Source organism: Petromyzon marinus, chromosome 83 (assembly GCF_048934315.1).
Source record: "Petromyzon marinus isolate PM22_M1 ecotype Great Lakes invasive population chromosome 83, UKy_Petmar_22M1.pri1.0, whole genome shotgun sequence".
Taxonomy (NCBI): domain Eukaryota; kingdom Metazoa; phylum Chordata; class Hyperoartia; order Petromyzontiformes; family Petromyzontidae; genus Petromyzon; species Petromyzon marinus.
Window position 1 is genome coordinate 2,152,409 of NC_133748.1, and position 24,186 is coordinate 2,176,594.

Consider the following 24,186-nt stretch of genomic DNA (forward strand, 5'->3'; position numbering starts at 1 on the left):
ATCACCATCACCATCATCACCATCACCATCATCACCATCATCATCACCATCATCACCATCATCACCATCATCAACATCACCATCATTACCATCATCAACAACATCACCATCACCACCACCATCATCACCATAATCACCATCATCATCACCATCATCATCATCACCATCACCATGATCACCATCATCATCACCATCATCACCATCATCACCATCATCAACATCACCATCATCATCACCATCATCATCACCATCGCCATCATCGCCATCATCATGGATGAGTGTTCTATCCACTGCTGGATGAGTGCTCTATCTACTGCTGGATGAGTGTTCTATCTACTGCTGGATGAGTGCTCTATCTACTGCTGGATGAGTGCTCTATCTACTGCTGGATGAGTGCTCTATCTACTGCTGGATGAGTGCTCTATCTATTGCTGGATGAGTGTTCTATCTACTGCTGGATGAGTGCTCTATCTACTGCTGGATGAGTGTTCTATCTACTGCTGGATGAGTGTTCTATCTACTGCTGGATGAGTGTTCTATCTACTGCTGGATGAGTGCTCTATCTACTGCTGGATGAATGTTCTATCTACTGCTGGATGAGTGCTCTATCTACTGCTGGATGAGTGTTCTATCTACTGCTGGATGAGTGCTCTATCTACTGCTGGATGAGTGTTCTATCTACTGCTGGATGAGTGCTCTATCTACTACTGGATGAGTGCTCTATCTACTGCTGGATGAGTGTTCTATCTACTGCTGGATGAGTGCTCTATCTACTGCTGGATGAGTGTTCTATCTACTGCTGGATGAGTGCTCTATCTACTGCTAGATGAGTGTTCTATCTACTGCTGGATGAGTGCTCTATCTACTGCTGGATGAGTGCTCTATCTACTGCTGGTTGAGTGTTCTATCTACTGCTGGATGAGTGTTCTATCTACTGCTGGATGAGTGCTCTATCTACTGCTGGATGAGTGCTCTATCTACTGCTGGATGAGTGCTCTATCTACTGCTGGATGAGTGCTCTATCTACTGCTGGATGAGTGCTCTATCTACTGCTGGATGAGTGCTCTATCTACTGCTGGATGAGTGCTCTATCTACTGCTGGATGAGTGTTCTATCTACTGCTGGATGAGTGTTATATCTACTGCTGGATGAGTGTTCTATCTACTGCTGGATGAGTGTTCTATCTACTGCTGGATGAGTGTTCTATCTACTGCTGGATGAGTGTTCTATCTACTGCTGGATGAGTGTTCTATCTACTGCTGGATGAGTGTTCTATCTACTGCTGGATGAGTGTTCTATCTACTGCTGGATGAGTGTTATATCTACTGCTGGATGAGTGTTCTATCTACTGCTGGATGAGTGTTCTATCTACTGCTGGATGAGTGCTCTATCTACTGCTGGATGAGTGCTCTATCTACTGCTGGATGAGTGTTCTATCTACTGCTGGATGAGTGTTCTATCTACTGCTGGATGAGTGCTCTATCTACTGCTGGATGAGTGTTCTATCTACTGCTGGATGAGTGTTCTATCTACTGCTGGATGAGTGCTCTATCTACTGCTGGATGAGTGTTCTATCTACTGCTGGATGAGTGTTCTATCTACTGCTGGATGAGTGTTCTATCTACTGCTGGATGAGTGTTCTATCTACTGCTGGATGAGTGTTCTATCTACTGCTGGATGAGTGCTCTATCTACTGCTGGATGAGTGTTCTATCTACTGCTGGATGAGTGCTCTATCTACTGCTGGATGAGTGTTCTATCTACTGCTGGATGAGTGCTCTATCTACTGCTGGATGAGTGTTCTATCTACTGCTGGATGAGTGTTCTATCTACTGCTGGATGAGTGCTCTATCTACTGCTGGATGAGTGTTCTATCTACTGCTGGATGAGTGCTCTATCTACTGCTGGATGAGTGCTCTATCTACTGCTGGATGAGTGTTCTATCTACTGCTGGATGAGTGCTCTATCTACTGCTGGATGAGTGCTCTATCTACTGCTGGATGAGTGCTCTATCTACTGCTGGATGAATGTTCTATCTACTGCTGGATGAGTGCTCTATCTACTGCTGGATGAGTGTTCTATCTACTGCTGGATGAGTGCTCTATCTACTGCTGGATGAGTGTTCTATCTACTGCTGGATGAGTGCTCTATCTACTACTGGATGAGTGCTCTATCTACTGCTGGATGAGTGTTCTATCTACTGCTGGATGAGTGCTCTATCTACTGCTGGATGAGTGTTCTATCTACTGCTGGATGAGTGCTCTATCTACTGCTAGATGAGTGTTCTATCTACTGCTGGATGAGTGCTCTATCTACTGCTGGATGAGTGCTCTATCTACTGCTGGTTGAGTGTTCTATCTACTGCTGGATGAGTGTTCTATCTACTGCTGGATGAGTGCTCTATCTACTGCTGGATGAGTGCTCTATCTACTGCTGGATGAGTGTTCTATCTACTGCTGGATGAGTGTTCTATCTACTGCTGGATGAGTGTTATATCTACTGCTGGATGAGTGCTCTATCTACTGCTGGATGAGTGTTCTATCTACTGCTGGATGAGTGCTCTATCTACTGCTGGATGAGTGCTCTATCTACTGCTGGATGAGTGCTCTATCTACTGCTGGATGAGTGTTCTATCTACTGCTGGATGAGTGTTCTATCTACTGCTGGATGAGTGTTCTATCTACTGCTGGATGAGTGTTCTATCTACTGCTGGATGAGTGTTATATCTACTGCTGGATGAGTGTTCTATCTACTGCTGGATGAGTGTTCTATCTACTGCTGGATGAGTGCTCTATCTACTGCTGGATGAGTGCTCTATCTACTGCTGGATGAGTGTTCTATCTACTGCTGGATGAGTGTTCTATCTACTGCTGGATGAGTGCTCTATCTACTGCTGGATGAGTGTTCTATCTACTGCTGGATGAGTGTTCTATCTACTGCTGGATGAGTGCTCTATCTACTGCTGGATGAGTGTTCTATCTACTGCTGGATGAGTGTTCTATCTACTGCTGGATGAGTGTTCTATCTACTGCTGGATGAGTGTTCTATCTACTGCTGGATGAGTGTTCTATCTACTGCTGGATGAGTGCTCTATCTACTGCTGGATGAGTGTTCTATCTACTGCTGGATGAGTGCTCTATCTACTGCTGGATGAGTGTTCTATCTACTGCTGGATGAGTGCTCTATCTACTGCTGGATGAGTGTTCTATCTACTGCTGGATGAGTGTTCTATCTACTGCTGGATGAGTGCTCTATCTACTGCTGGATGAGTGTTCTATCTACTGCTGGATGAGTGCTCTATCTACTGCTGGATGAGTGCTCTATCTACTGCTGGATGAGTGTTCTATCTACTGCTGGATGAGTGCTCTATCTACTGCTGGATGAGTGCTCTATCTACTGCTGGATGAGTGCTCTATCTACTGCTGGATGAGTGTTCTATCTACTGCTGGATGAGTGCTCTATCTACTGCTGGATGAGTGCTCTATCTACTGCTGGATGAGTGCTCTATCTACTGCTGGATGAGAGCTCTATCTACAGCTGGATGAGTGCTCTATCTACTGCTGGATGAGTGCTCTATCTACTGCTGGATGAGTGTTGTATCTACTGCTGAATGAGTGCTCTATCTACTGCTGGATGAGTGCTCTATCTACTGCTGGATGAGTGTTCTATCTACTGCTGGATGAGTGTTCTATCTACTGCTGGATGAGTGCTCTATCTACTGCTGGATGAGTGTTCTATCTACTGCTGGATGAGTGCTCTATCTACTGCTGGATGAGTGTTCTATCTACTGCTGGATGAGTGTTCTATCTACTGCTGGATGAGTGTTCTATCCACTGCTGGATGAGTGCTCTATCTACTGCTGGATGAGTGTTCTATCTACTGCTGGATGAGTGCTCTATCTACTGCTGGATGAGTGTTCTATCCACTGCTGGATGAGTGCTCTATCTACTGCTGGATGAGTGTTCTATCTACTGCTGGATGAGTGCTCTATCTACTGCTGGATGAGTGTTCTATCTACTGCTGGATGAGTGTTCTATCTACTGCTGGATGAGTGCCCTATCTACTGCTGGATGAGTGTTCTATCTACTGCTGGATGAGTGTTCTATCTACTGCTGGATGAGTGTTCTATCTACTGCTGGATGAGTGCTCTATCTACTGCTGGATGAGTGTTCTATCTACTGCTGGATGAGTGTTCTATCTACTGCTGGATGAGTGCTCTATCTACTGCTGGATGAGTGCTCTATCTACTGCTGGATGAGTGTTCTATCTACTGCTGGATGAGTGCTCTATCTACAGCTGGATGAGTGCTCTATCTACTGCTGGATGAGTGTTCTATCTACTGCTGGATGAGTGTTCTATCTACTGCTGGATGAGTGTTCTATCTACTGCTGGATGAGTGCTCTATCTACTGCTGGATGAGTGTTCTATCTACTGCTGGATGAGTGTTCTATCTACTGCTGGATGAGTGCTCTATCTACTGCTGGATGAGTGCTCTATCTACTGCTGGATGAGTGCTCTATCTACTGCTGGATGAGTGCTCTATCTACTGCTGGATGAGTGCTCTATCTACTGCTGGATGAGTGTTCTATCTACTGCTGGATGAGTGTTCTATCTACTGCTGGATGAGTGCTCTATCTACTGCTGGATGAGTGCTCTATCTACTGCTGGATGAGTGTTCTATCCACTGCTGGATGAGTGCTCTATCTACTGCTGGATGAGTGTTCTATCTACTGCTGGATGAGTGCTCTATCTACTGCTGGATGAGTGTTCTATCTACTGCTGGATGAGTGTTCTATCTACTGCTGGATGAGTGCTCTATCTACTGCTGGATGAGTGCTCTATCTACTGCTGGATGAGTGCTCTATCTACTGCTGGATGAGTGCTCTATCTACTGCTGGATGAGTGTTCTATCTACTGCTGGATGAGTGTTCTATCTACTGCTGGATGAGTGTTCTATCTACTGCTGGATGAGTGTTCTATCTACTGCTGGATGAGTGCTCTATCTACTGCTGGATGAGTGCTCTATCTACTGCTGGATGAGTGCTCTATCTACTGCTGGATGAGTGCTCTATCTACTCCTGGATGAGTGCTCTATCTACTGCTGGATGAGTGTTCTATCTACTGCTGGATGAGTGCTCTATCTACTGCTGGATGAGTGTTCTATCTACTGCTGGATGAGTGTTCTATCTACTGCTGGATGAGTGTTCTATCTACTGCTGGATGAGTGCTCTATCTACTGCTGGATGAGTGCTCTATCTACTGCTGGATGAGTGCTCTATCTACTGCTGGATGAGTGCTCTATCTACTGCTGGATGAGTGCTCTATCTACTGCTGGATGAGTGTTCTATCTACTGCTGGATGAGTGTTCTATCTACTGCTGGATGAGTGTTCTATCTATTGCTGGATGAGTGTTCTATCTACTGCTGGATGAGTGTTCTATCTACTGCTGGATGAGTGTTCTATCTACTGCTGGATGAGTGTTCTATCTACTGCTGGATGAGTGTTCTATCTACTGCTGGATGAGTGCTCTATCTACTGCTGGATGAGTGTTCTATCTACTGCTGGATGAGTGCTCTATCTACTGCTGGATGAGTGCTCTATCTACTGCTGGATGAGTGCTCTATCTACTGCTGGATGAGTGCTCTATCTACTGCTGGATGAGTGCTCTATCTACTGCTGGATGAGTGCTCTATCTACTGCTGGATGAGTGTTCTATCTACTGCTGGATGAGTGCTCTATCTACTGCTGGATGAGTGCTCTATCTACTGCTGGATGAGTGTTCTATCTACTGCTGGATGAGTGTTCTATCTACTGCTGGATGAGTGCTCTATCCACTGCTAGCTCACCTGTCTGTATTGGAGCACCGTACGTGGCAAGGGGTGGAGGTCCTGAAGCTCCATCAGCTGCAGCAACAACAATGGGAGTCCGTGGGTGAGTGAGTGAGTGAGTGTATGAGTGAGTGAGTGAGTGTATGAGTGAGTGAGTGTATGAGTGAGTGAGTGTATGTGTGAGTGAGTGTATGAGTGAGTGAGTGAGTGTATGAGTGAGTGAGTGTATGAGTGAGTGAGTGTATGAGTGAGTGAGTGTATGAGTGAGTGAGTGTCTGAGTGAGTGTATGAGTGAGTGTATGTATGAGTGAGTGTGTATGTATGAGTATATGAGTGAGTGTATAAGTGAGTGAGTGTGTGAGTGAGTGAGTGTATAAGTGAGTATGTGAGTGCATGAGTGAGTGACTGAGTGTATGAGTGAGTGTATGAGTGAGTGAGTGTATGAGTGAGTGAGTGTATGAGTGAGTGAGTGTATGAGTGAGTGAGTGTATGAGTGAGTGTATGAGTGAGTGAGTGTATGAGTGAGTGTATGAGTGAGTGTATGATTGAGTGTATGAGTGAGTGTATGAGTGAGTGTATGAGTGTATGATTGAGTGTATGAGTGATTGTATGAGTGAGTGAGTGTATGAGTGAGTGAGTGTATGAGTGAGTGTATGAGTGAGTGTATAAGTGAGTGAGTGTGTGAGTGAGTGAGTATGTGAGTGCATGAGTGAGTGACTGAGTGTATGAGTGAGTGAGTGTATGAGTGAGTGTATGAGTGAGTGTATGAGTGAGTGAGTGTATGAGTCAGTGCGTGTATGAGTGAGGGAGTCTCTAAGTGAGTCTCTGAGTGAGCCACTGAGTGAGCCACTGAGTGAGCCACTGAGTGAGCCACTGAGTGAGCCACTGAGTGAGCCTCACCACGGCCTCCGAGGTGGAGTGCTGCTGTGTGATGGCCGTGCGCTGCAGCTGGACCCTGTTGCTGCTGCTGCTGCTGCATTCGTGAAGCCTGAGCTTGGAGAACAGCACCTGTGGGTGGGTGGGACAGGGTGTGTGACAGTGTGTGTGTGTTAGTGTGTGTGTGTAACAGTGTGTGTGTGTTAGTGTGTGTGTGTTAGTGTGTGTGTGTGAGAGTGTGTGTGTGTGACAGTGTGTGTGTGTTAGTGTGTGTGTGTTAGTGTGTGTGTGTTAGTGTGTGTGTTAGTGTTAGTGTGTGTGACAGTGTGTGTGTGTTAGTGTGTGTGTGTTAGTGTGTGTGTGTAACAGTGTGTGTGTGTTAGTGTGTGTGTGTTAGTGTGTGTGTGTGAGAGTGTGTGTGTGTGACAGTGTGTGTGTGTTAGTGTGTGTGTGTTAGTGTGTGTGTGTAACAGTGTGTGTGTGTTAGTGTGTGTGTGTGTTAGTGTGTGTGTGTGTGAGAGTGTGTGTGTGTGACAGTGTGTGTGTGTTAGTGTGTGTGTGTTAGTGTGTGTAACAGTGTGTGTGTGTTAGTGTGTGTGTGTTAGTGTGTGTGTGTGAGGGTGTGTGTGTGTGACAGTGTGTGTGTGTGAGTGTGTGTGTGTAACAGTGAGTGTGTGTTAGAGTGTGTGTGACAGTGTGTGTGTGTTAGTGTGTGTGTTAGTGTGTGTGTGTTAGTGTGTGTGTGTGTTAGTGTGTGTGTGTTAGTGTTAGTGTGTGTGTTAGTGTGTGTGTTAGTGTGTGTGTGTGTTAGTGTTCGTGTTAGTGTGTGTGTGTTAGTGTGTGTGTGTGTGACAGTGTGTGTGTGTGTTAGTGTGTGTGTGTAACAGTGAGTGTGTGTTAGTGTGTGTGTGTTAGTGTGTGTGTGTGAGAGTGTGTGTGTGTGACAGTGTGTGTGTGTGATAGTGTGTGTGTGTGTTAGTGTGTGTGTTAGAGTGTGTGTGTGTATGTGAGAGTGTGTGTGTGTATGTGAGAGTGTGTGTGTGTGTGAGAGTGTGTGTGTGTAACAGTGAGTGTGTGTTAGTGTGTGTGTGTTAGTGTGTGTGTGAGAGTGTGTGTGTGACAGTGTGTGTGTTAGTCTGTGTGTGTAACAGTGAGTGTGTGTTAGTGTGTGTGTGTTAGTGTGTGTGTGTGAGAGTGTGTGTGTGTGACAGTGTGTGTGTGTGATAGTGTGTGTGTGTGTTAGTGTGTGTGTTAGAGTGTGTGTGTATGTGAGAGTGTGTGTGTGTGAGAGTGTGTGTGTGTTAGTGTGTGTGTTAGTGTGTGTGTGTTAGTGTGTGTGTTAGTGTGTGTTAGTGTGTGTGTGTTAGTGTGTGTGTGTGTTAGTGTGTGTGTGTTAGTGTGTGTGTGTTAGTGTTCGTGTTAGTGTGTGTGTGTTAGTGTGTGTGTTAGTGTGTGTGTTAGTGTGTGTGTTAGTGTGTGTGTTAGTGTGTGTGTTAGTGTGTGTGTGTTAGTGTGTGTGTGTTAGTGTGTGTGTGTTAGTGTGTGTGTTAGTGTGTGTGTGTTAGTGTGTGTTAGTGTGTGTGTGTTAGTGTGTGTGTGTTAGTGTTCGTGTTAGTGTGTGTGTGTTAGTGTGTGTGTTAGTGTGTGTGTGACAGTGTGTGTGTGTTAGTGTGTGTGTGTTAGTGTGTGTGTTAGTGTGTTAGTGTGTGTGTTAGTGTGTGTGTGTTAGTGTGTGTGTGTGTTAGTGTGTGTGTTAGTGTGTGTGTTAGTGTTAGTGTGTGTGTGTTAGTGTGTGTGTGTTAGTGTGTGTGTGTTAGTGTGTGTGTGTGTTAGTGTGTGTGTTAGTGTGTGTGTGTGTTAGTGTGTGTGTAACAGTGTGTGTTAGTGTGTGTGTTAGTGTGTGTGTGTTAGTGTGTGTGTGACAGTGTGTGTGTGTTAGTGTGTGTGTGTTAGTGTGTGTGTTAGTGTGTGTTAGTGTGTGTGGTAGTGTGTGTGTTAGTGTGTGTGTTAGTGTGTGTGTGTTAGTGTGTGTGTTAGTGTGTGTGTAACAGTGTGTGTGTGTTAGTGTGTGTGTTAGTGTGTGTGTGTGATAGTGTGTGTGTGTGATAGTGTGTGTGTGTGACAGTGTGTGTTAGTGTGTGCATGTGTTAGTGTGTGTGTTAGTGTTAGTGTGTGTGTGTGAGAGTGTGTGTGTGTGACAGTGTGTGTGTGTGTGACAGTGTGTGTGTGAGTGTTAGTGTGTGTGTTAGTGTGTGTTAGTCTGTGTGTGTTAGTGTGTGTTAGTGTTAGTGTGTGTGTTAGTGTGTGTGTTAGTGTGTGTGACAGTGTGTGTGTGTTAGTGTGTGTGTGTTAGTGTGTGTGTGTTAGTGTGTGAGATAGTATGTGTGTGTTAGTGTGTGTGTTAGTGTGTGTGTTAGTGTTAGTGTGTGTGTTAGTGTGTGTGTAACAGTGTGTGTGTGTTAGTGTGTGTTAGTCTGTGTGTGTTAGTGTGTGTTAGTGTTAGTGTGTGTGTTAGTGTGTGTGTTAGTGTGTGTGTTAGTGTGTGTGACAGTGTGTGTGTGTTAGTGTGTGTGTGTTAGTGTGTGTGTGTTAGTGTGTGAGATAGTATGTGTGTGTTAGTGTGTGTGTTAGTGTGTGTGTGTGTTAGTGTTCGTGTTAGTGTGTGTGTGTTAGTGTGTGTGTGTGTGACAGTGTGTGTGTGTGTTAGTGTGTGTGTGTAACAGTGAGTGTGTGTTAGTGTGTGTGTGTTAGTGTGTGTGTGTGAGAGTGTGTGTGTGTGACAGTGTGTGTGTGTGATAGTGTGTGTGTGTGTTAGTGTGTGTGTTAGAGTGTGTGTGTGTATGTGAGAGTGTGTGTGTGTATGTGAGAGTGTGTGTGTGTGAGAGTGTGTGTGTGTAACAGTGAGTGTGTGTTAGTGTGTGTGTGTTAGTGTGTGTGTGTGAGAGTGTGTGTGTGACAGTGTGTGTGTTAGTCTGTGTGTGTAACAGTGAGTGTGTGTTAGTGTGTGTGTTAGTGTGTGTGTGTGAGAGTGTGTGTGTGTGACAGTGTGTGTGTGTGATAGTGTGTGTGTGTTAGTGTGTGTGTTAGAGTGTGTGTGTGTATGTGAGAGTGTGTGTGTGTGAGAGTGTGTGTGTGTTAGTGTGTGTGTTAGTGTGTGTGTGTTAGTGTGTGTGTTAGTGTGTGTTAGTGTGTGTGTGTGTTAGTGTGTGTGTGTGTTAGTGTGTGTGTGTTAGTGTGTGTGTGTTAGTGTGTGTGTGTTAGTGTGTGTGTGTTAGTGTGTGTGTTAGTGTGTGTGTTAGTGTGTGTGTTAGTGTGTGTGTGTTAGTGTGTGTGTGTTAGTGTGTGTGTGTTAGTGTGTGTGTGTTAGTGTGTGTGTTAGTGTGTGTGTGTTAGTGTGTGTTAGTGTGTGTGTGTTAGTGTTCGTGTTAGTGTGTGTGTGTTAGTGTGTGTGTTAGTGTGTGTGTGACAGTGTGTGTGTGTTAGTGTGTGTGTTAGTGTGTGTGTTAGTGTGTGTGTTAGTGTGTGTGTGTTAGTGTGTGTGTGTTAGTGTGTGTGTTAGTGTGTGTGTTAGTGTTAGTGTGTGTGTGTTAGTGTGTGTGTGTTAGTGTGTGTGTGTTAGTGTTAGTGTGTGTGTGTTAGTGTGTGTGTTAGTGTGTGTGTGTGTTAGTGTGTGTGTAACAGTGTTAGTCCGGCAAAACAACCCCCTACCTCCTCGCGGTGCCGGACGGGCAACTCTGTCGTGGACAGTGCTGTGGGGGCAGTTCCAATTTTGATTGGCTCCTCCCCTCATGGCATATGTGTCCACCACAGGGGCTAAACGGGGGCTCTGGACGGGTGCGAGGGGCTGGTAACCCCTCCACCTTCAATTAATTACCACAAAACCACGAATTAAAGTGAAATATGTAACAACTAAGCTTGTGCCGGAGGCCCCGGGGGGCCAGGCGTCTATGACGTCTCCTGGCCAAACCCCAATTGGCGGAGCCAGGAGATTGAATACCTACCCTCGGGGCTACTCCAGAAACAACGAAAAGCCACTACGGGTGGCCACGTGGAATGTTCGAACGCTCACTGCAGAGGAGAGGCTGCCACTCCTCTGTCGGGAGCTGGACCGGTACCGCCTGGATCTATGCGGCATTCAGGAGGTCCGGTGGACCGGCTCTGGCTCCTGCCACCATGAGGGGTGGACAGTCCTCTACTCGGGGCAGCAGACTGCCAAACAACAGGGTGTGGGTCTTCTTTTGAACAAAAGAATGAAGGGGGCGTGGGAGCGTGGCGGTGAGGTGTGGGAAGCTGTAAGCCCCAGGCTACTTTGGGCTCGCCTTCCCATCAACCGGAGGCGAGGAATGGTGGTCGTGGTTACTTATGCCCCCACCGAAGATGAACATCCGTGGAGGGATGCAGGCAAAGCCGATGAGTCAGATGCCTTCTATGACCTCCTGTCACAGGTGCTGGCTAAAGTGGCCCCTCGGGATAGAGTCATCATGTTGGGTGACTTCAATGCCCGAGTTGGTCATGATACTGGCACCTGGTCTGGAGTGATTGGAGGGCATGGGCCAGATCAGCTCAATAACAACGGTAGGAGGCTGCTAGATTTTTGTGCAGCCCATGGGCTTGTAATTACCAACACGCTGTTCCGGCATCGGCGCATCCACACAACATCATGGATGCATGCCGGGTCCAAGCAAGAACATCTGCTGGACTACATAGTGACGGACCAGCGAATGCGAGCCCATGTCCTTGACACCAGGACCTACCGTGGAGCTGATCTGCCCTCTGACCATCGACTAGTCATCTGTAAGATGCGCCTGCCATTCTTCCACTCCGGTGGTGGGTGTACACCCAGGACCCCATTCCAACCTAAAGTGGCCTGGTCTCAGTTATCTGATGAAAGTTGCAAGCGAGAATTTCATCATCGCTTGCGGCTGGGATTGGCATCGTCCCCGACTCCTCCTGATGTCGAGGGTAAATGGGCGAGGTTTAGGACTGTGACTCATGCAGCTGCAATGGCTGCTTTGGGTACGCGGTCCAGACCTCCCCAGACACCCTGGATGACAGAGGAGTTGTTCAGGATGGTTGAGAAAAAGCGACAGGCCCACTGTCATCGGCTACAGAATCCCACGTCAGAGAATGAGGAGGCTTACCGCAGCCTTCGCTCGGAGGTTCGGAGAGCCGTGAGGCGCTGCAAGGATGGGTGGTGGTCGCGGGTTGCTGAGGAGATGGAGTCTGCCTCAGTGGCCCGTGATCACAAATCGCTATTTAACTCCATCAAAAAAGTAACCTGCAGCGCCACACCTATTACCATCATTAGGGGAAAAAACGGTGATCCAATTTCCGACCCCCAGGAACAGGTTCGCAGATTTGCTGAGCATTTCTGTGAGGTCCTGGGGGAGGGAAAATCCCACAGCCAGGAAAACATCGTGGCACAAAGTGAGGATGACCCTGCTGAGGCTGCGGTGCCTCAAATATTGGATGAAGTCACCCCCTGTGAGTGGCTGGCTGAGGTGCCATCTGCTGAGGAAGTATTGAAGGCGATCCGGAGTCTGAGACCAGGAAAGGCAGCGGGCAGAGATGATCTCCCAAGCGAAATGCTGAGGGAGGGTGGCGTTTGTGCACAGACTGCCCTATATGACATCATAACAACAGTCTGGACCACTGGACGGGTTCCGCAGGATTGGAAGGATGCCCTGGTGGTCCCCCTTTTTTAAGAAGGGGGACCGCACAGACTGTAACAACTACAGGGGCATCTCACTCCTCAGTGTGCCGGGAAAGGTCCTGGCAAGGATTATTCAGCATCGCCTTGCCAGGCACGCTGAGGAGAGGCTTGCGGAGCCCCAATGCGGTTTCAGGAAAGGGCGGTCCTGCACAGATGCCATATTTTCTGTCCGTCTGCTACAGCAGAGGTGTAGGGAATTCCAACAAGACCTACATCTCTGCTTTATTGACCTGGTCAAGGCCTATGATACCATCAGTAGGCCTGGGCTCTGGGTCGTTCTTCGTGCTTTTGGAGTACCTGACCCTCTGCTCACGATCATTAAGGACCTTCATGATGGTGAGCGGGCCCGGGTAAAACTACGTGGCCGGGAGTCAGAGCCATTCCCTGTACACCTTGGGGTGCGACAGGGATGTCCTCTGGCTCCCACATTATTTAACATCTATTTTGACCACGTAGTTCGTGAAGCCTTCAATAGCTGTACCGGGGGAATCTCCATATGGTACAGATATAATGGGAGGCTAATCGATGCCCGGGTGCGGTCAAGGGATGGCTCCCTATTGCTCAACCACGTTATGTATGCTGATGACTTGGTAATAGCTGCTCAGTCAGAGGAGGAGTTGGAGACGCTGCTGCTGAGACTGGAGCGTGCCACTAAGAGGTGGGGCCTTACCATCAGCCCCACCAAAACTAAGCACCTGCCTGGGTATTTTGTACCATCGGACACTCCACCCCCACAACTCCCAATCGGTGATGGGGCAGTTGTGGAGAGAGTGGAGAGTTTCCCATACCTGGGCAGTGTGCTTATGACTGGCTCCAGTTTAACAGCAGAGGTCTCACTCCGAATCAGTCGAGCGGCAATATCTTTTCATCGGTTGCGTAACGCTGTGTGGAAGCTACCTGGTCTGTCGCTCCGCACTAAGCTTCAGGTCTTCTCGGCCACGGTCATTCCCTCCCTTCTCTACGCTTGCGAAACGTGGACCCCCCTAATGGAACATCTTCGCCGGTTAGAAACATTTAGGCTGACCTGCCTACGATCCATCCTGGGTTTAACCAGACTGGATTGTGTGAGGAGCTCACAAATCCTTGAAAGATCTGGGCAGGGTCCCATCGGTGAGCTCCTCCGGCAGGCAAGGCTGCGATGGCTGGGTCATGTAGCCCGCATGCCCAGCCACCGCATGCCGAAACAGCTTTTGTTTGGCCGGATTGAGGGGGCTAAGCGGGCGCGGCACGGGCTAGAGAAGAGATGGAGTGATGTGGTACAGGAGGACGTGGAGCTGAGTGGACTTGCCGATGACTGGTACCAGCGGTGTCAAGATCGGCCTCTGTGGAGGAGGCTCGTGAAGGATGCTACTGGGCAGTTGGAGGCAGTCGCCCTCCAACAACAACGGAGGGCGGAGGAGCGACGCTCACAACAGCGAGCGGAGCGCCGGGTGGCTAAAGCACAGCAGGTTGGCACAGTAGGGGGCACAGGTGGTGCATCAGCCAGTCATCTCAGTCAGTCGACCCGTGGCACCTGGGTCTGCCCCGTGACCTCCTGCCAGCGGGCGTTCGACACTTCACGTGGCCTCAGGGTGCACATAGCCTGGCACAAGCGTCGTGGTGACGTCACCGCCACTTAGTGGCGAATGGCGGTTGTTGTTGTTGTTGTTGTAACAGTGTGTGTTAGTGTGTGTGTTAGTGTGTGTGTGTTAGTGTGTGTGTGACAGTGTGTGTGTGTGTTAGTGTGTGTGTGTTAGTGTGTGTGTTAGTGTGTGTTAGTGTGTGTGGTAGTGTGTGTGTTAGTGTGTGTGTTAGTGTGTGTGTTAGTGTGTGTGTGTTAGTGTGTGTGTTAGTGTGTGTGTAACAGTGTGTGTGTGTTAGTGTGTGTGTTAGTGTTAGTGTGTGTGTGTGAGAGTGTGTGTGTGTGACAGTGTGTGTGTGTGTGACAGTGTGTGTGTGAGTGTTAGTGTGTGTGTTAGTGTGTGTGTGTTAGTGTGTTAGTGTGTGTGTTAGTGTTAGTGTGTGTGTTAGTGTGTGTGTAACAGTGTGTGTGTGTTAGTGTGTGTTAGTCTGTGTGTGTTAGTGTGTGTTAGTGTTAGTGTGTGTGTTAGTGTGTGTGTTAGTGTGTGTGACAGTGTGTGTGTGTTAGTGTGTGTGTGTTAGTGTGTGTGTGTTAGTGTGTGAGATAGTATGTGTGTGTTAGTGTGTGTGTTAGTGTGTGTGTGTGTTAGTGTTCGTGTTAGTGTGTGTGTGTTAGTGTGTGTGTGTGTGACAGTGTGTGTGTGTGTTAGTGTGTGTGTGTAACAGTGAGTGTGTGTTAGTGTGTGTGTGTTAGTGTGTGTGTGTGAGAGTGTGTGTGTGTGAGAGTGTGTGTGTGTGACAGTGTGTGTGTGTGATAGTGTGTGTGTGTGTTAGTGTGTGTGTTAGAGTGTGTGTGTGTATGTGAGAGTGTGTGTGTGTATGTGAGAGTGTGTGTGTGTGAGAGTGTGTGTGTGTAACAGTGAGTGTGTGTTAGTGTGTGTGTGTTAGTGTGTGTGTGTGAGAGTGTGTGTGTGACAGTGTGTGTGTTAGTCTGTGTGTGTAACAGTGAGTGTGTGTTAGTGTGTGTGTTAGTGTGTGTGTGTGAGAGTGTGTGTGTGTGACAGTGTGTGTGTGTGATAGTGTGTGTGTGTGTTAGTGTGTGTGTAACAGTGTGTGTGTGTTAGTGTGTGTTAGTCTGTGTGTGTTAGTGTGTGTTAGTGTTAGTGTGTGTGTTAGTGTGTGTGTTAGTGTGTGTGTTAGTGTGTGTGACAGTGTGTGTGTGTTAGTGTGTGTGTGTTAGTGTGTGTGTGTTAGTGTGTGAGATAGTATGTGTGTGTTAGTGTGTGTGACAGTGTGTGTGTGTTAGTGTGTGTGTGTTAGTGTTCGTGTTAGTGTGTGTGTGTTAGTGTGTGTGTGTTAGTGTGTGTGTTAGTGTGTGTGTTAGTGTGTGTGTTAGTGTGTGTGTTAGTGTGTGTGTTAGTGTGTGTGACAGTGTGTGTGTGTTAGTGTGTGTGTGTTAGTGTGTGTGTTAGTGTGTGAGTTAGAATGTGTGTGTTAGTGTGTGTGTGTTAGTGTGTGTGTGTGTTAGTGTGTGTGTTAGTGTGTGTGACAGTGTGTGTGTGTTAGTGTGTGTGTGTTAGTGTGTGTGTTAGTGTGTGTTAGTGTGTGTGTTAGTGTGTGTGTTAGTGTTAGTGTGTGTGTTAGTGTGTGTGTGTGTTAATGTGTGAGTTAGTATGTGTGTGTTAGTGTGTGTGTGTTAGTGTGTGAGTTAGTGTGTGTGTGTTAGTGTGTGTGTTAGTGTTAGTGTGTGTGTTAGTGTGTGTGTGTTAGTGTGTGTGTGTGTGTGTGTTAGTGTGTGTGTGTGTTAGTGTGTGTGTGTTAGTGTGTGTGTTAGTGTGTGTGTGTGTTAGTGTGTGTGTTAGTGTGTGTGTGTTAGTGTGTGTGTGTTAGTGTGTGTGTGTTAGTGTGTGTGTGTTAGTGTGTGTGTTAGTGTGTGTGTTAGTGTGTGTGTAACAGTGTGTGTGTGTTAGTGTGTGTGTGTTAGTGTGTGTGTTAGTGTGTGTGTGTTAGTGTGTGTGTGTGTTAGTGTGTGTGTTAGTGTGTGTGTTAGTGTGTGTGTGTTAGTGTGTGTGTTAGCGTGTGTGTGTTAGTGTTCGTGTTAGTGTTCGTGTTAGTGTGTGTGTTAGTGTGTGTGTTAGTGTGTGTGTTAGTGTGTGTGTTAGTGTGTGTGTGTTAGTGTGTGTGTTAGTGTGTGTGTTAGTGTGTGTGTAACAGTGTGTGTGTGTTAGTGTGTGTGTGTTAGTGTGTGTGTTAGTGTTAGTGTGTGTTAGTGTGTGTGTAACAGTGTGTGTGTGTTAGTGTGTGTGTGTTAGTGTGTGTGTTAGTGTGTGTTAGTGTGTGTGTAACAGTGTGTGTGTGTGTTAGTGTGTGTGTTAGTGTGTGTGTGTTAGTGTGTGTGTGTTGGTGTGTGTGTTAGTGTGTGTGTGTTAGTGTGTGTGACAGTGTGTGTGTGTTAGTGTGTGTGTGTTAGTGTGTGTGTTAGTGTGTGTTAGTGTGTGTGTGTTAGTGTGTGTGTTAGTGTGTGTGTTAGTGTGTGTGTGTGTGTTAGTGTGTGAGTTAGTATGTGTGTGTTAGTGTGTGTGTGTGTTAGTGTGTGAGTTAGTGTGTGTGTGTGTTAGTGTGTGTGTGTTAGTGTGTGTGTTAGTGTGTGTGTTAGTGTGTGTGTGTTAGTGTGTATGTTAGTGTGTGTGTGTGTTAGTGTGTGTGTTAGTGTGTGTGTTAGTGTGTGTGTTAGTGTGTGTGTGTTAGTGTGTGTGTGTTAGTGTGTGTGTTAGTGTGTGTGTTAGTGTGTGTGTGTTAGTGTGTGTGTGTTAGTGTGTGTGTTAGTATGTGTGTTAGTGTGTGTGTTAGTGTGTGTGTTAGTGTGTGTGTGTTAGTGTGTGTGTTAGTGTGTGTGTGTTAGTGTGTGTGTGTTAGTGTGTGTGTGTGTGTTAGTGTGTGTGCTAGTGTGTGTGTGTTAGTGTGTGTGTGTTAGTGTTCGTGTTAGTGTGTGTGTTAGTGTGTGTGTGTTAGTGTGTGTGTGTGTTAGTGTGTGTGTTAGTGTGTGTGTGTTAGTGTGTGTGTGTTAGTGTGTGTGTGTTAGTGTGTGTGTTAGTGTTAGTGTGTGTTAGTGTGTGTGTAACAGTGTGTGTGTGTTAGTGTGTGTGTGTTAGGGTGTGTGTTAGTGTTAGTGTGTGTTAGTGTGTGTGTAACAGTGTGTGTGTGTTAGTGTGTGTGTTAGTGTGTGTGTTAGTGTTAGTGTGTGTTAGTGTGTGTGTAACAGTGTGTGTGTGTGTGTTAGTGTGTGTGTGTTAGTGTGTGTGTGTTGGTGTGTGTGTTAGTGTGTGTTAGTGTGTGTGTGTTAGTGTGTGTGTGTTAGTGTGTGTGTGTGTGTGTGTTAGTGTGTGTTAGTTTGTGTGTGTGATAGTGTGTGTGTAACAGTGTGTGTGTGTTAGTGTGTGTGTTAGTGTGTGTGTGTTAGTGTGTGTGTGTGTTAGTGTGTGTGTGTGTGATAGTGTGTGTGTGTGAGAGTGTGTGTGTGACAGTGTGTGTGTGTGTGTGACAGTGTGTGTGTGACAGCGTGTGTGTGAGTGTGACAGTGTGTGTGTGTAACAGTGTGTGTGTGACAGCGTGTGTGTGTGTGGCAGTGTGTGTGTGTGTGACAGTGTGTGTGTGTGTGTGACAGTGTATGTGTGTGTGAGTGTGACAGTGTGTGTGTGTGACAGTGTGTGTGTGAGTGTGACAGTGTGTGTGACAGTGTGTGACAGTGTGTGTGTGTGACTGTGTGTGTGTGTGACAGTGTGTGTATGTGACAGTGTGTGTGTGTGTGACAGTGTGTGTGACAGCGTGTGTGAGTGTGACAGTGTGTGTGTGTGTAACAGTGTGTGTGTGTGAGTGACAGCGTGTGTGTGTGTGACAGTGAGTGTGTGTGACAGTGTGTGTGACAATGTGTGTGTGTGACAGTGTGTGACAGTGTGTGTGTGACAGTGTGTGTGTGTGTAACAGTGTGTGTGTGTGACACTATGTGTGTGTGTGACAGTGTGTGTGTGTGTGTGACAGTGTGTGTGTGTGTGACTGTGTGTGTGTAACAGTGTGTGTGAGTGTGACAGTGTGTGTGTGACAGTGTGTGTGACAGTGTGTGTGTGACAGCGTGTGTGAGTGTGACAGTGTGTGTGTGTAACAGTGTGTGAGTGTGACAGTGTGTGTGTGACAGTGTGTGTGTGTGTGTGACAGCGTGTGTGAGTGTGACAGTGTGTGTGACAGTGTGTGTGTGACAGTGTGTGTGTGACAGTGTGTGTGTGTGACACTATGTGTGTGTGACTGTGTGTGTGTGTGACAGTGTGTGTGTAACAGTGTGTGTGTGTGACAGTGTGTGTGTGTGTGAGTGTGACAGTGTGTGTGACAGTGTGTGTGTGTGACAGTGTGTGTGTGAGACAGTGTGTGTGACAGTGTGTGACAGTGTGTGTGTGTGACAGCGTGTGTGAGTGTGACAGTGTGTGTGTGTGTAACAGTGTGTGTGTGTGAGTGACAGCGTGTGTGTGTGTGACAGTGAGTGTGTGTGACAGTGTGTGTAACAATGTGTGTGTGTGACAGTGTGTGTGTGTGACAGTGTGTGTGTGACAGTGTGTGTGTGTGTAACAGTGTGTGTGTGACACTATGTGTGTGTGTGACAGTGTGTGTGTGACAGTGTGTGTGTGTGTGTGACAGCGTGTGTGAGTGTGACAGTGTGTGTGTGTGTGTAACAGTGTGTGTGTGTGAGTGACAGCGTGTGTGTGTGTGACAGTGAGTGTGTGTGACAGTGTGTGTGACAATGTGTGTGTGTGACAGTGTGTGTGTGTGTGTGACAGTGTGTGTGTGACAGTGTGTGTGTGTGTAACAGTGTGTGTGTGTGACACCATGTGTGTGTGTGACAGTGTGTGTGTGACTGTGTGTGTGTAACAGTGTGTGTGAGTGTGACAGTGTGTGTGAGTGTGACAGTGTGTGTGTGACAGTGTGTGTGTGTGTGTGTGACAGCGTGTGTGAGTGTGACAGTGTGTGTGACAGTGTGTGTGTGACAGTGTGTGTGTGACAGTGTGTGTGTGTGTGACACTATGTGTGTGTGACTGTGTGTGAGTGTGACAGTGTGTGTGACAGTGTGTGTGAGTGACAGAGTGTGTGTGTGTGACAGTGTTTGTGTGTGAGTGTGACAGTGTGTGTGACAGTGTGTGTGTGTGTGACAGTGTGTGTGTGACAGTGTGTGTGTGTGACACTATGTGTGTGTGACAGTGTGTGTGTGTGACAGTGTGTGTGTGTGTAACACTATGTGTGTGTGACTGTGTGTGTGACAGTGTGTGTGTAACAGTGTGTGTGTGTGTGACAGTGTGTGTGTTTGTGAGTGTGACAGTGTGTGTGACAGTGTGTGTGTGTGTGAGTGTGACAGTGTGTGTGTGACAGTGTGTGTGTGACAGTGTGTGTGTGTGTGACAGCGTGTGTGTGTGAGTGACAGCGTGTGTGTGTGTGACAGTGAGTGTGTGTGACAGTGTGTGTGACAATGTGTGTGTGTAACAATGTGTGTGTGTGACACTATGTGTGTGTGTGACAGTGTGTGTGTGTGTGACAGTGTGTGTGTGTGTGTGACTGTGTGTGTGTAACAGTGTGTGTGAGTGTGACAGTGTGTGTGTGTGACAGCGTGTGTGAGTGTGACAGTGTGTGTGTGTAACAGTGTGTGTGAGTGTGACAGTGTGTGTGTGACAGTGTGTGTGTGTGTCTGCTCACGATCATTAAGGACCTTCATGATGGTGAGCGGGCCCGGGTAAAACTACGTGGCCGGGAGTCAGAGCCATTCCCTGTACACCTTGGGGTGCGACAGGGATGTCCTCTGGCTCCCACATTATTTAACATCTATTTTGACCACGTAGTTCGTGAAGCCTTCAATAGCTGTACCGGGGGAATCTCCATATGGTACAGATATAATGGGAGGCTAATCGATGCCCGGGTGCGGTCAAGGGATGGCTCCCTATTGCTCAACCACGTTATGTATGCTGATGACTTGGTAATAGCTGCTCAGTCAGAGGAGGAGTTGCAGACGCTGCTGCTGAGACTGGAGCGTGCCACTAAGAGGTGGGGCCTTACCATCAGCCCCACCAAAACTAAGCACCTGCCTGGGTATTTTGTACCATCGGACACTCCACCCCCACAACTCCCAATCGGTGATGGGGCAGTTGTGGAGAGAGTGGAGAGTTTCCCATACCTGGGCAGTGTGCTTATGACTGGCTCCAGTTTAACAGCAGAGGTCTCACTCCGAATCAGTCGAGCGGCAATATCTTTTCATCGGTTGCGTAACGCTGTGTGGAAGCTACCTGGTCTGTCGCTCCGCACTAAGCTTCAGGTCTTCTCGGCCACGGTCATTCCCTCCCTTCTCTACGCTTGCGAAACGTGGACCCCCCTAATGGAACATCTTCGCCGGTTAGAAACATTTAGGCTGACCTGCCTACGATCCATCCTGGGTTTAACCAGACTGGATTGTGTGAGGAGCTCACAAATCCTTGAAAGATCTGGGCAGGGTCCCATCGGTGAGCTCCTCCGGCAGGCAAGGCTGCGATGGCTGGGTCATGTAGCCCGCATGCCCAGCCACCGCATGCCGAAACAGCTTTTGTTTGGCCGGATCGAGGGGGCTAAGCGGGCGCGGCACGGGCTAGAGAAGAGATGGAGTGATGTGGTACAGGAGGACGTGGAGCTGAGTGGACTTGCCGATGACTGGTACCAGCGGAGTCAAGATCGGCCTCTGTGGAGGAGGCTCGTGAAGGATGCTACTGGGCAGTTGGAGGCAGTCGCCCTCCAACAACAACGGAGGGCGGAGGAGCGACGCTCACAACAGCGAGCGGAGCGCCGGGTGGCTAAAGCACAGCAGGATGGCACAGTAGGGGGCACAGGTGGTGCATCAGCCAGTCATCTCAGTCAGTCGACCCGTGGCACCTGGGTCTGCCCCGTGACCTCCTGCCAGCGGGCGTTCGACACTTCACGTGGCCTCAGGGTGCACATAGCCTGGCACAAGCGTCGTGGTGACGTCACCGCCACTTAGTGGTGAATGGCGGTTGTTGTTGTTGTTGTGTGTGTGTGACAGCGTGTGTGAGTGTGACAGTGTGTGTGACAGTGTGTGTGTGACAGTGTGTGTGTGACAGTGTGTGTGTGTGACACTATGTGTGTGTGACTGTGTGTGAGTGTGACAGTGTGTGTGACAGTGTGTGTGAGTGACAGAGTGTGTGTGTGTGACAGTGTTTGTGTGTGAGTGTGACAGTGTGTGTGTGTGACAGTGTGTGTGTGTGACAGTGTGTGTGTGACAGTGTGTGTGTGTGACACTATGTGTGTGTGACAGTGTGTGTGTGTGACAGTGTGTGTGTGTGTAACACTATGTGTGTGTGACTGTGTGTGTGACAGTGTGTGTGTAACAGTGTGTGTGTGTGACAGTGTGTGTGTTTGTGAGTGTGACAGTGTGTGTGACAGTGTGTGTGTGTGTGAGTGTGACAGTGTGTGTGTGACAGTGTGTGTGTGTGTGACAGCGTGTGTGTGTGAGTGACAGCGTGTGTGTGTGTGACAGTGAGTGTGTGTGACAGTGTGTGTGACAATGTGTGTGTGTAACAATGTGTGTGTGTGACACTATGTGTGTGTGTGACAGTGTGTGTGTGTGTGACAGTGTGTGTGTGTGTGTGACTGTGTGTGTGTAACAGTGTGTGTGAGTGTGACAGTGTGTGTGTGTGACAGCGTGTGTGAGTGTGACAGTGTGTGTGTGTAACAGTGTGTGTGAGTGTGACAGTGTGTGTGTGACAGTGTGTGTGTGTGTCTGCTCACGATCATTAAGGACCTTCATGATGGTGAGCGGGCCCGGGTAAAACTACGTGGCCGGGAGTCAGAGCCATTCCCTGTACACCTTGGGGTGCGACAGGGATGTCCTCTGGCTCCCACATTATTTAACATCTATTTTGACCACGTAGTTCGTGAAGCCTTCAATAGCTGTACCGGGGGAATCTCCATATGGTACAGATATAATGGGAGGCTAATCGATGCCCGGGTGCGGTCAAGGGATGGCTCCCTATTGCTCAACCACGTTATGTATGCTGATGACTTGGTAATAGCTGCTCAGTCAGAGGAGGAGTTGCAGACGCTGCTGCTGAGACTGGAGCGTGCCACTAAGAGGTGGGGCCTTACCATCAGCCCCACCAAAACTAAGCACCTGCCTGGGTATTTTGTACCATCGGACACTCCACCCCCACAACTCCCAATCGGTGATGGGGCAGTTGTGGAGAGAGTGGAGAGTTTCCCATACCTGGGCAGTGTGCTTATGACTGGCTCCAGTTTAACAGCAGAGGTCTCACTCCGAATCAGTCGAGCGGCAATATCTTTTCATCGGTTGCGTAACGCTGTGTGGAAGCTACCTGGTCTGTCGCTCCGCACTAAGCTTCAGGTCTTCTCGGCCACGGTCATTCCCTCCCTTCTCTACGCTTGCGAAACGTGGACCCCCCTAATGGAACATCTTCGCCGGTTAGAAACATTTAGGCTGACCTGCCTACGATCCATCCTGGGTTTAACCAGACTGGATTGTGTGAGGAGCTCACAAATCCTTGAAAGATCTGGGCAGGGTCCCATCGGTGAGCTCCTCCGGCAGGCAAGGCTGCGATGGCTGGGTCATGTAGCCCGCATGCCCAGCCACCGCATGCCGAAACAGCTTTTGTTTGGCCGGATCGAGGGGGCTAAGCGGGCGCGGCACGGGCTAGAGAAGAGATGGAGTGATGTGGTACAGGAGGACGTGGAGCTGAGTGGACTTGCCGATGACTGGTACCAGCGGAGTCAAGATCGGCCTCTGTGGAGGAGGCTCGTGAAGGATGCTACTGGGCAGTTGGAGGCAGTCGCCCTCCAACAACAACGGAGGGCGGAGGAGCGACGCTCACAACAGCGAGCGGAGCGCCGGGTGGCTAAAGCACAGCAGGATGGCACAGTAGGGGGCACAGGTGGTGCATCAGCCAGTCATCTCAGTCAGTCGACCCGTGGCACCTGCTGGGTCTGCCCCGTGACCTCCTGCCAGCGGGCGTTCGACACTTCACGTGGCCTCAGGGTGCACATAGCCTGGCACAAGCGTCGTGGTGACGTCACCGCCACTTAGTGGTGAATGGCGGTTGTTGTTGTTGTTGTGTGTGTGTGACAGCGTGTGTGAGTGTGACAGTGTGTGTGACAGTGTGTGTGTGACAGTGTGTGTGTGACAGTGTGTGTGTGTGACACTATGTGTGTGTGACTGTGTGTGAGTGTGACAGTGTGTGTGACAGTGTGTGTGAGTGACAGAGTGTGTGTGTGTGACAGTGTTTGTGTGTGAGTGTGACAGTGTGTGTGTGTGACAGTGTGTGTGTGTGACAGTGTGTGTGTGACAGTGTGTGTGTGTGACACTATGTGTGTGTGACAGTGTGTGTGTTTGACAGTGTGTGTGTGTGTAACACTATGTGTGTGTGACTGTGTGTGTGACAGTGTGTGTGTAACAGTGTGTGTGTGTGACAGTGTGTGTGTGTGTGAGTGTGACAGTGTGTGTGACAGTGTATGTGTGTGTGAGTGTGACAGTGTGTGTGTGACAGTGTGTGTGTGACAGTGTGTGTGTGTGTGACAGCGTGTGTGAGTGTGACAGTGTGTGTGTGTGACAGTGTGTGTGAGTGTGACAGTGTGTGTGTGTGACAGTGTGTGTGTGTGACAGTGTGTGTGTGTGAGTGACAGCGTGTGTGTGACAGTGAGTGTGTGTGACAGTGTGTGTGTGTGAGTGTGACAGTGTGTGTGACAGTGTGTGTGTGTGTGTGAGTGTGACAGTGTGTGTGTGACAGTGTGTGTGTGACAGTGTGTGTGTGACAGTGTGTGTGTGTGAGTGACAGCGTGTGTGTGACAGTGAGTGTGTGTGACAGTGTGTGTGTGTGTGTGACAGTGTGTGTGTGTGACAGTGTGTGTGTAACAGTGTGTGTGTGTGACAGTGTGTGTGTGTGAGTGTGACAGTGAGTGTGACAGTGTGTGTGAGTGACAGAGTGTGTGTGTGTGACAGTGTGTGTGTGTGACAGTGTGTGTGTGTGAGTGACAGTGTGTGTGTGTGAGTGACAGGGTGTGCTCCCGTGCCAGGCTAGGTGCACCTCTCTGAGCTGCAGGCTGCTGCTCAGCAGGAACCTCTCCCCAGCCTCCAGGTGAGCTCGCTCCTCCAGTTGCTTCAGCTTCAGCTGCAGCAGCATCA

At 48.5% G+C, this 24,186-nt stretch overlaps 1 protein-coding gene across 1 annotated transcript in view; it reads right to left on the reverse strand.

Moving 5' to 3' along the window:
• The window catches only part of LOC116957718 (DNA polymerase nu), a 99,075-nt gene that overhangs the window by 48,224 nt on the left and 26,665 nt on the right, over window positions 1-24,186 (reverse strand). The window contains exons 8-10 of the mRNA XM_032980039.2: window positions 24,089-24,172; window positions 6,728-6,835; window positions 5,846-5,902 (exon numbers count right to left, since the gene is read on the reverse strand). Of these exons, the coding sequence (XP_032835930.2) occupies window positions 5,846-5,902; window positions 6,728-6,835; window positions 24,089-24,172 (249 nt within the window). The remainder of the gene's footprint in view (window positions 1-5,845; window positions 5,903-6,727; window positions 6,836-24,088; window positions 24,173-24,186) is intronic.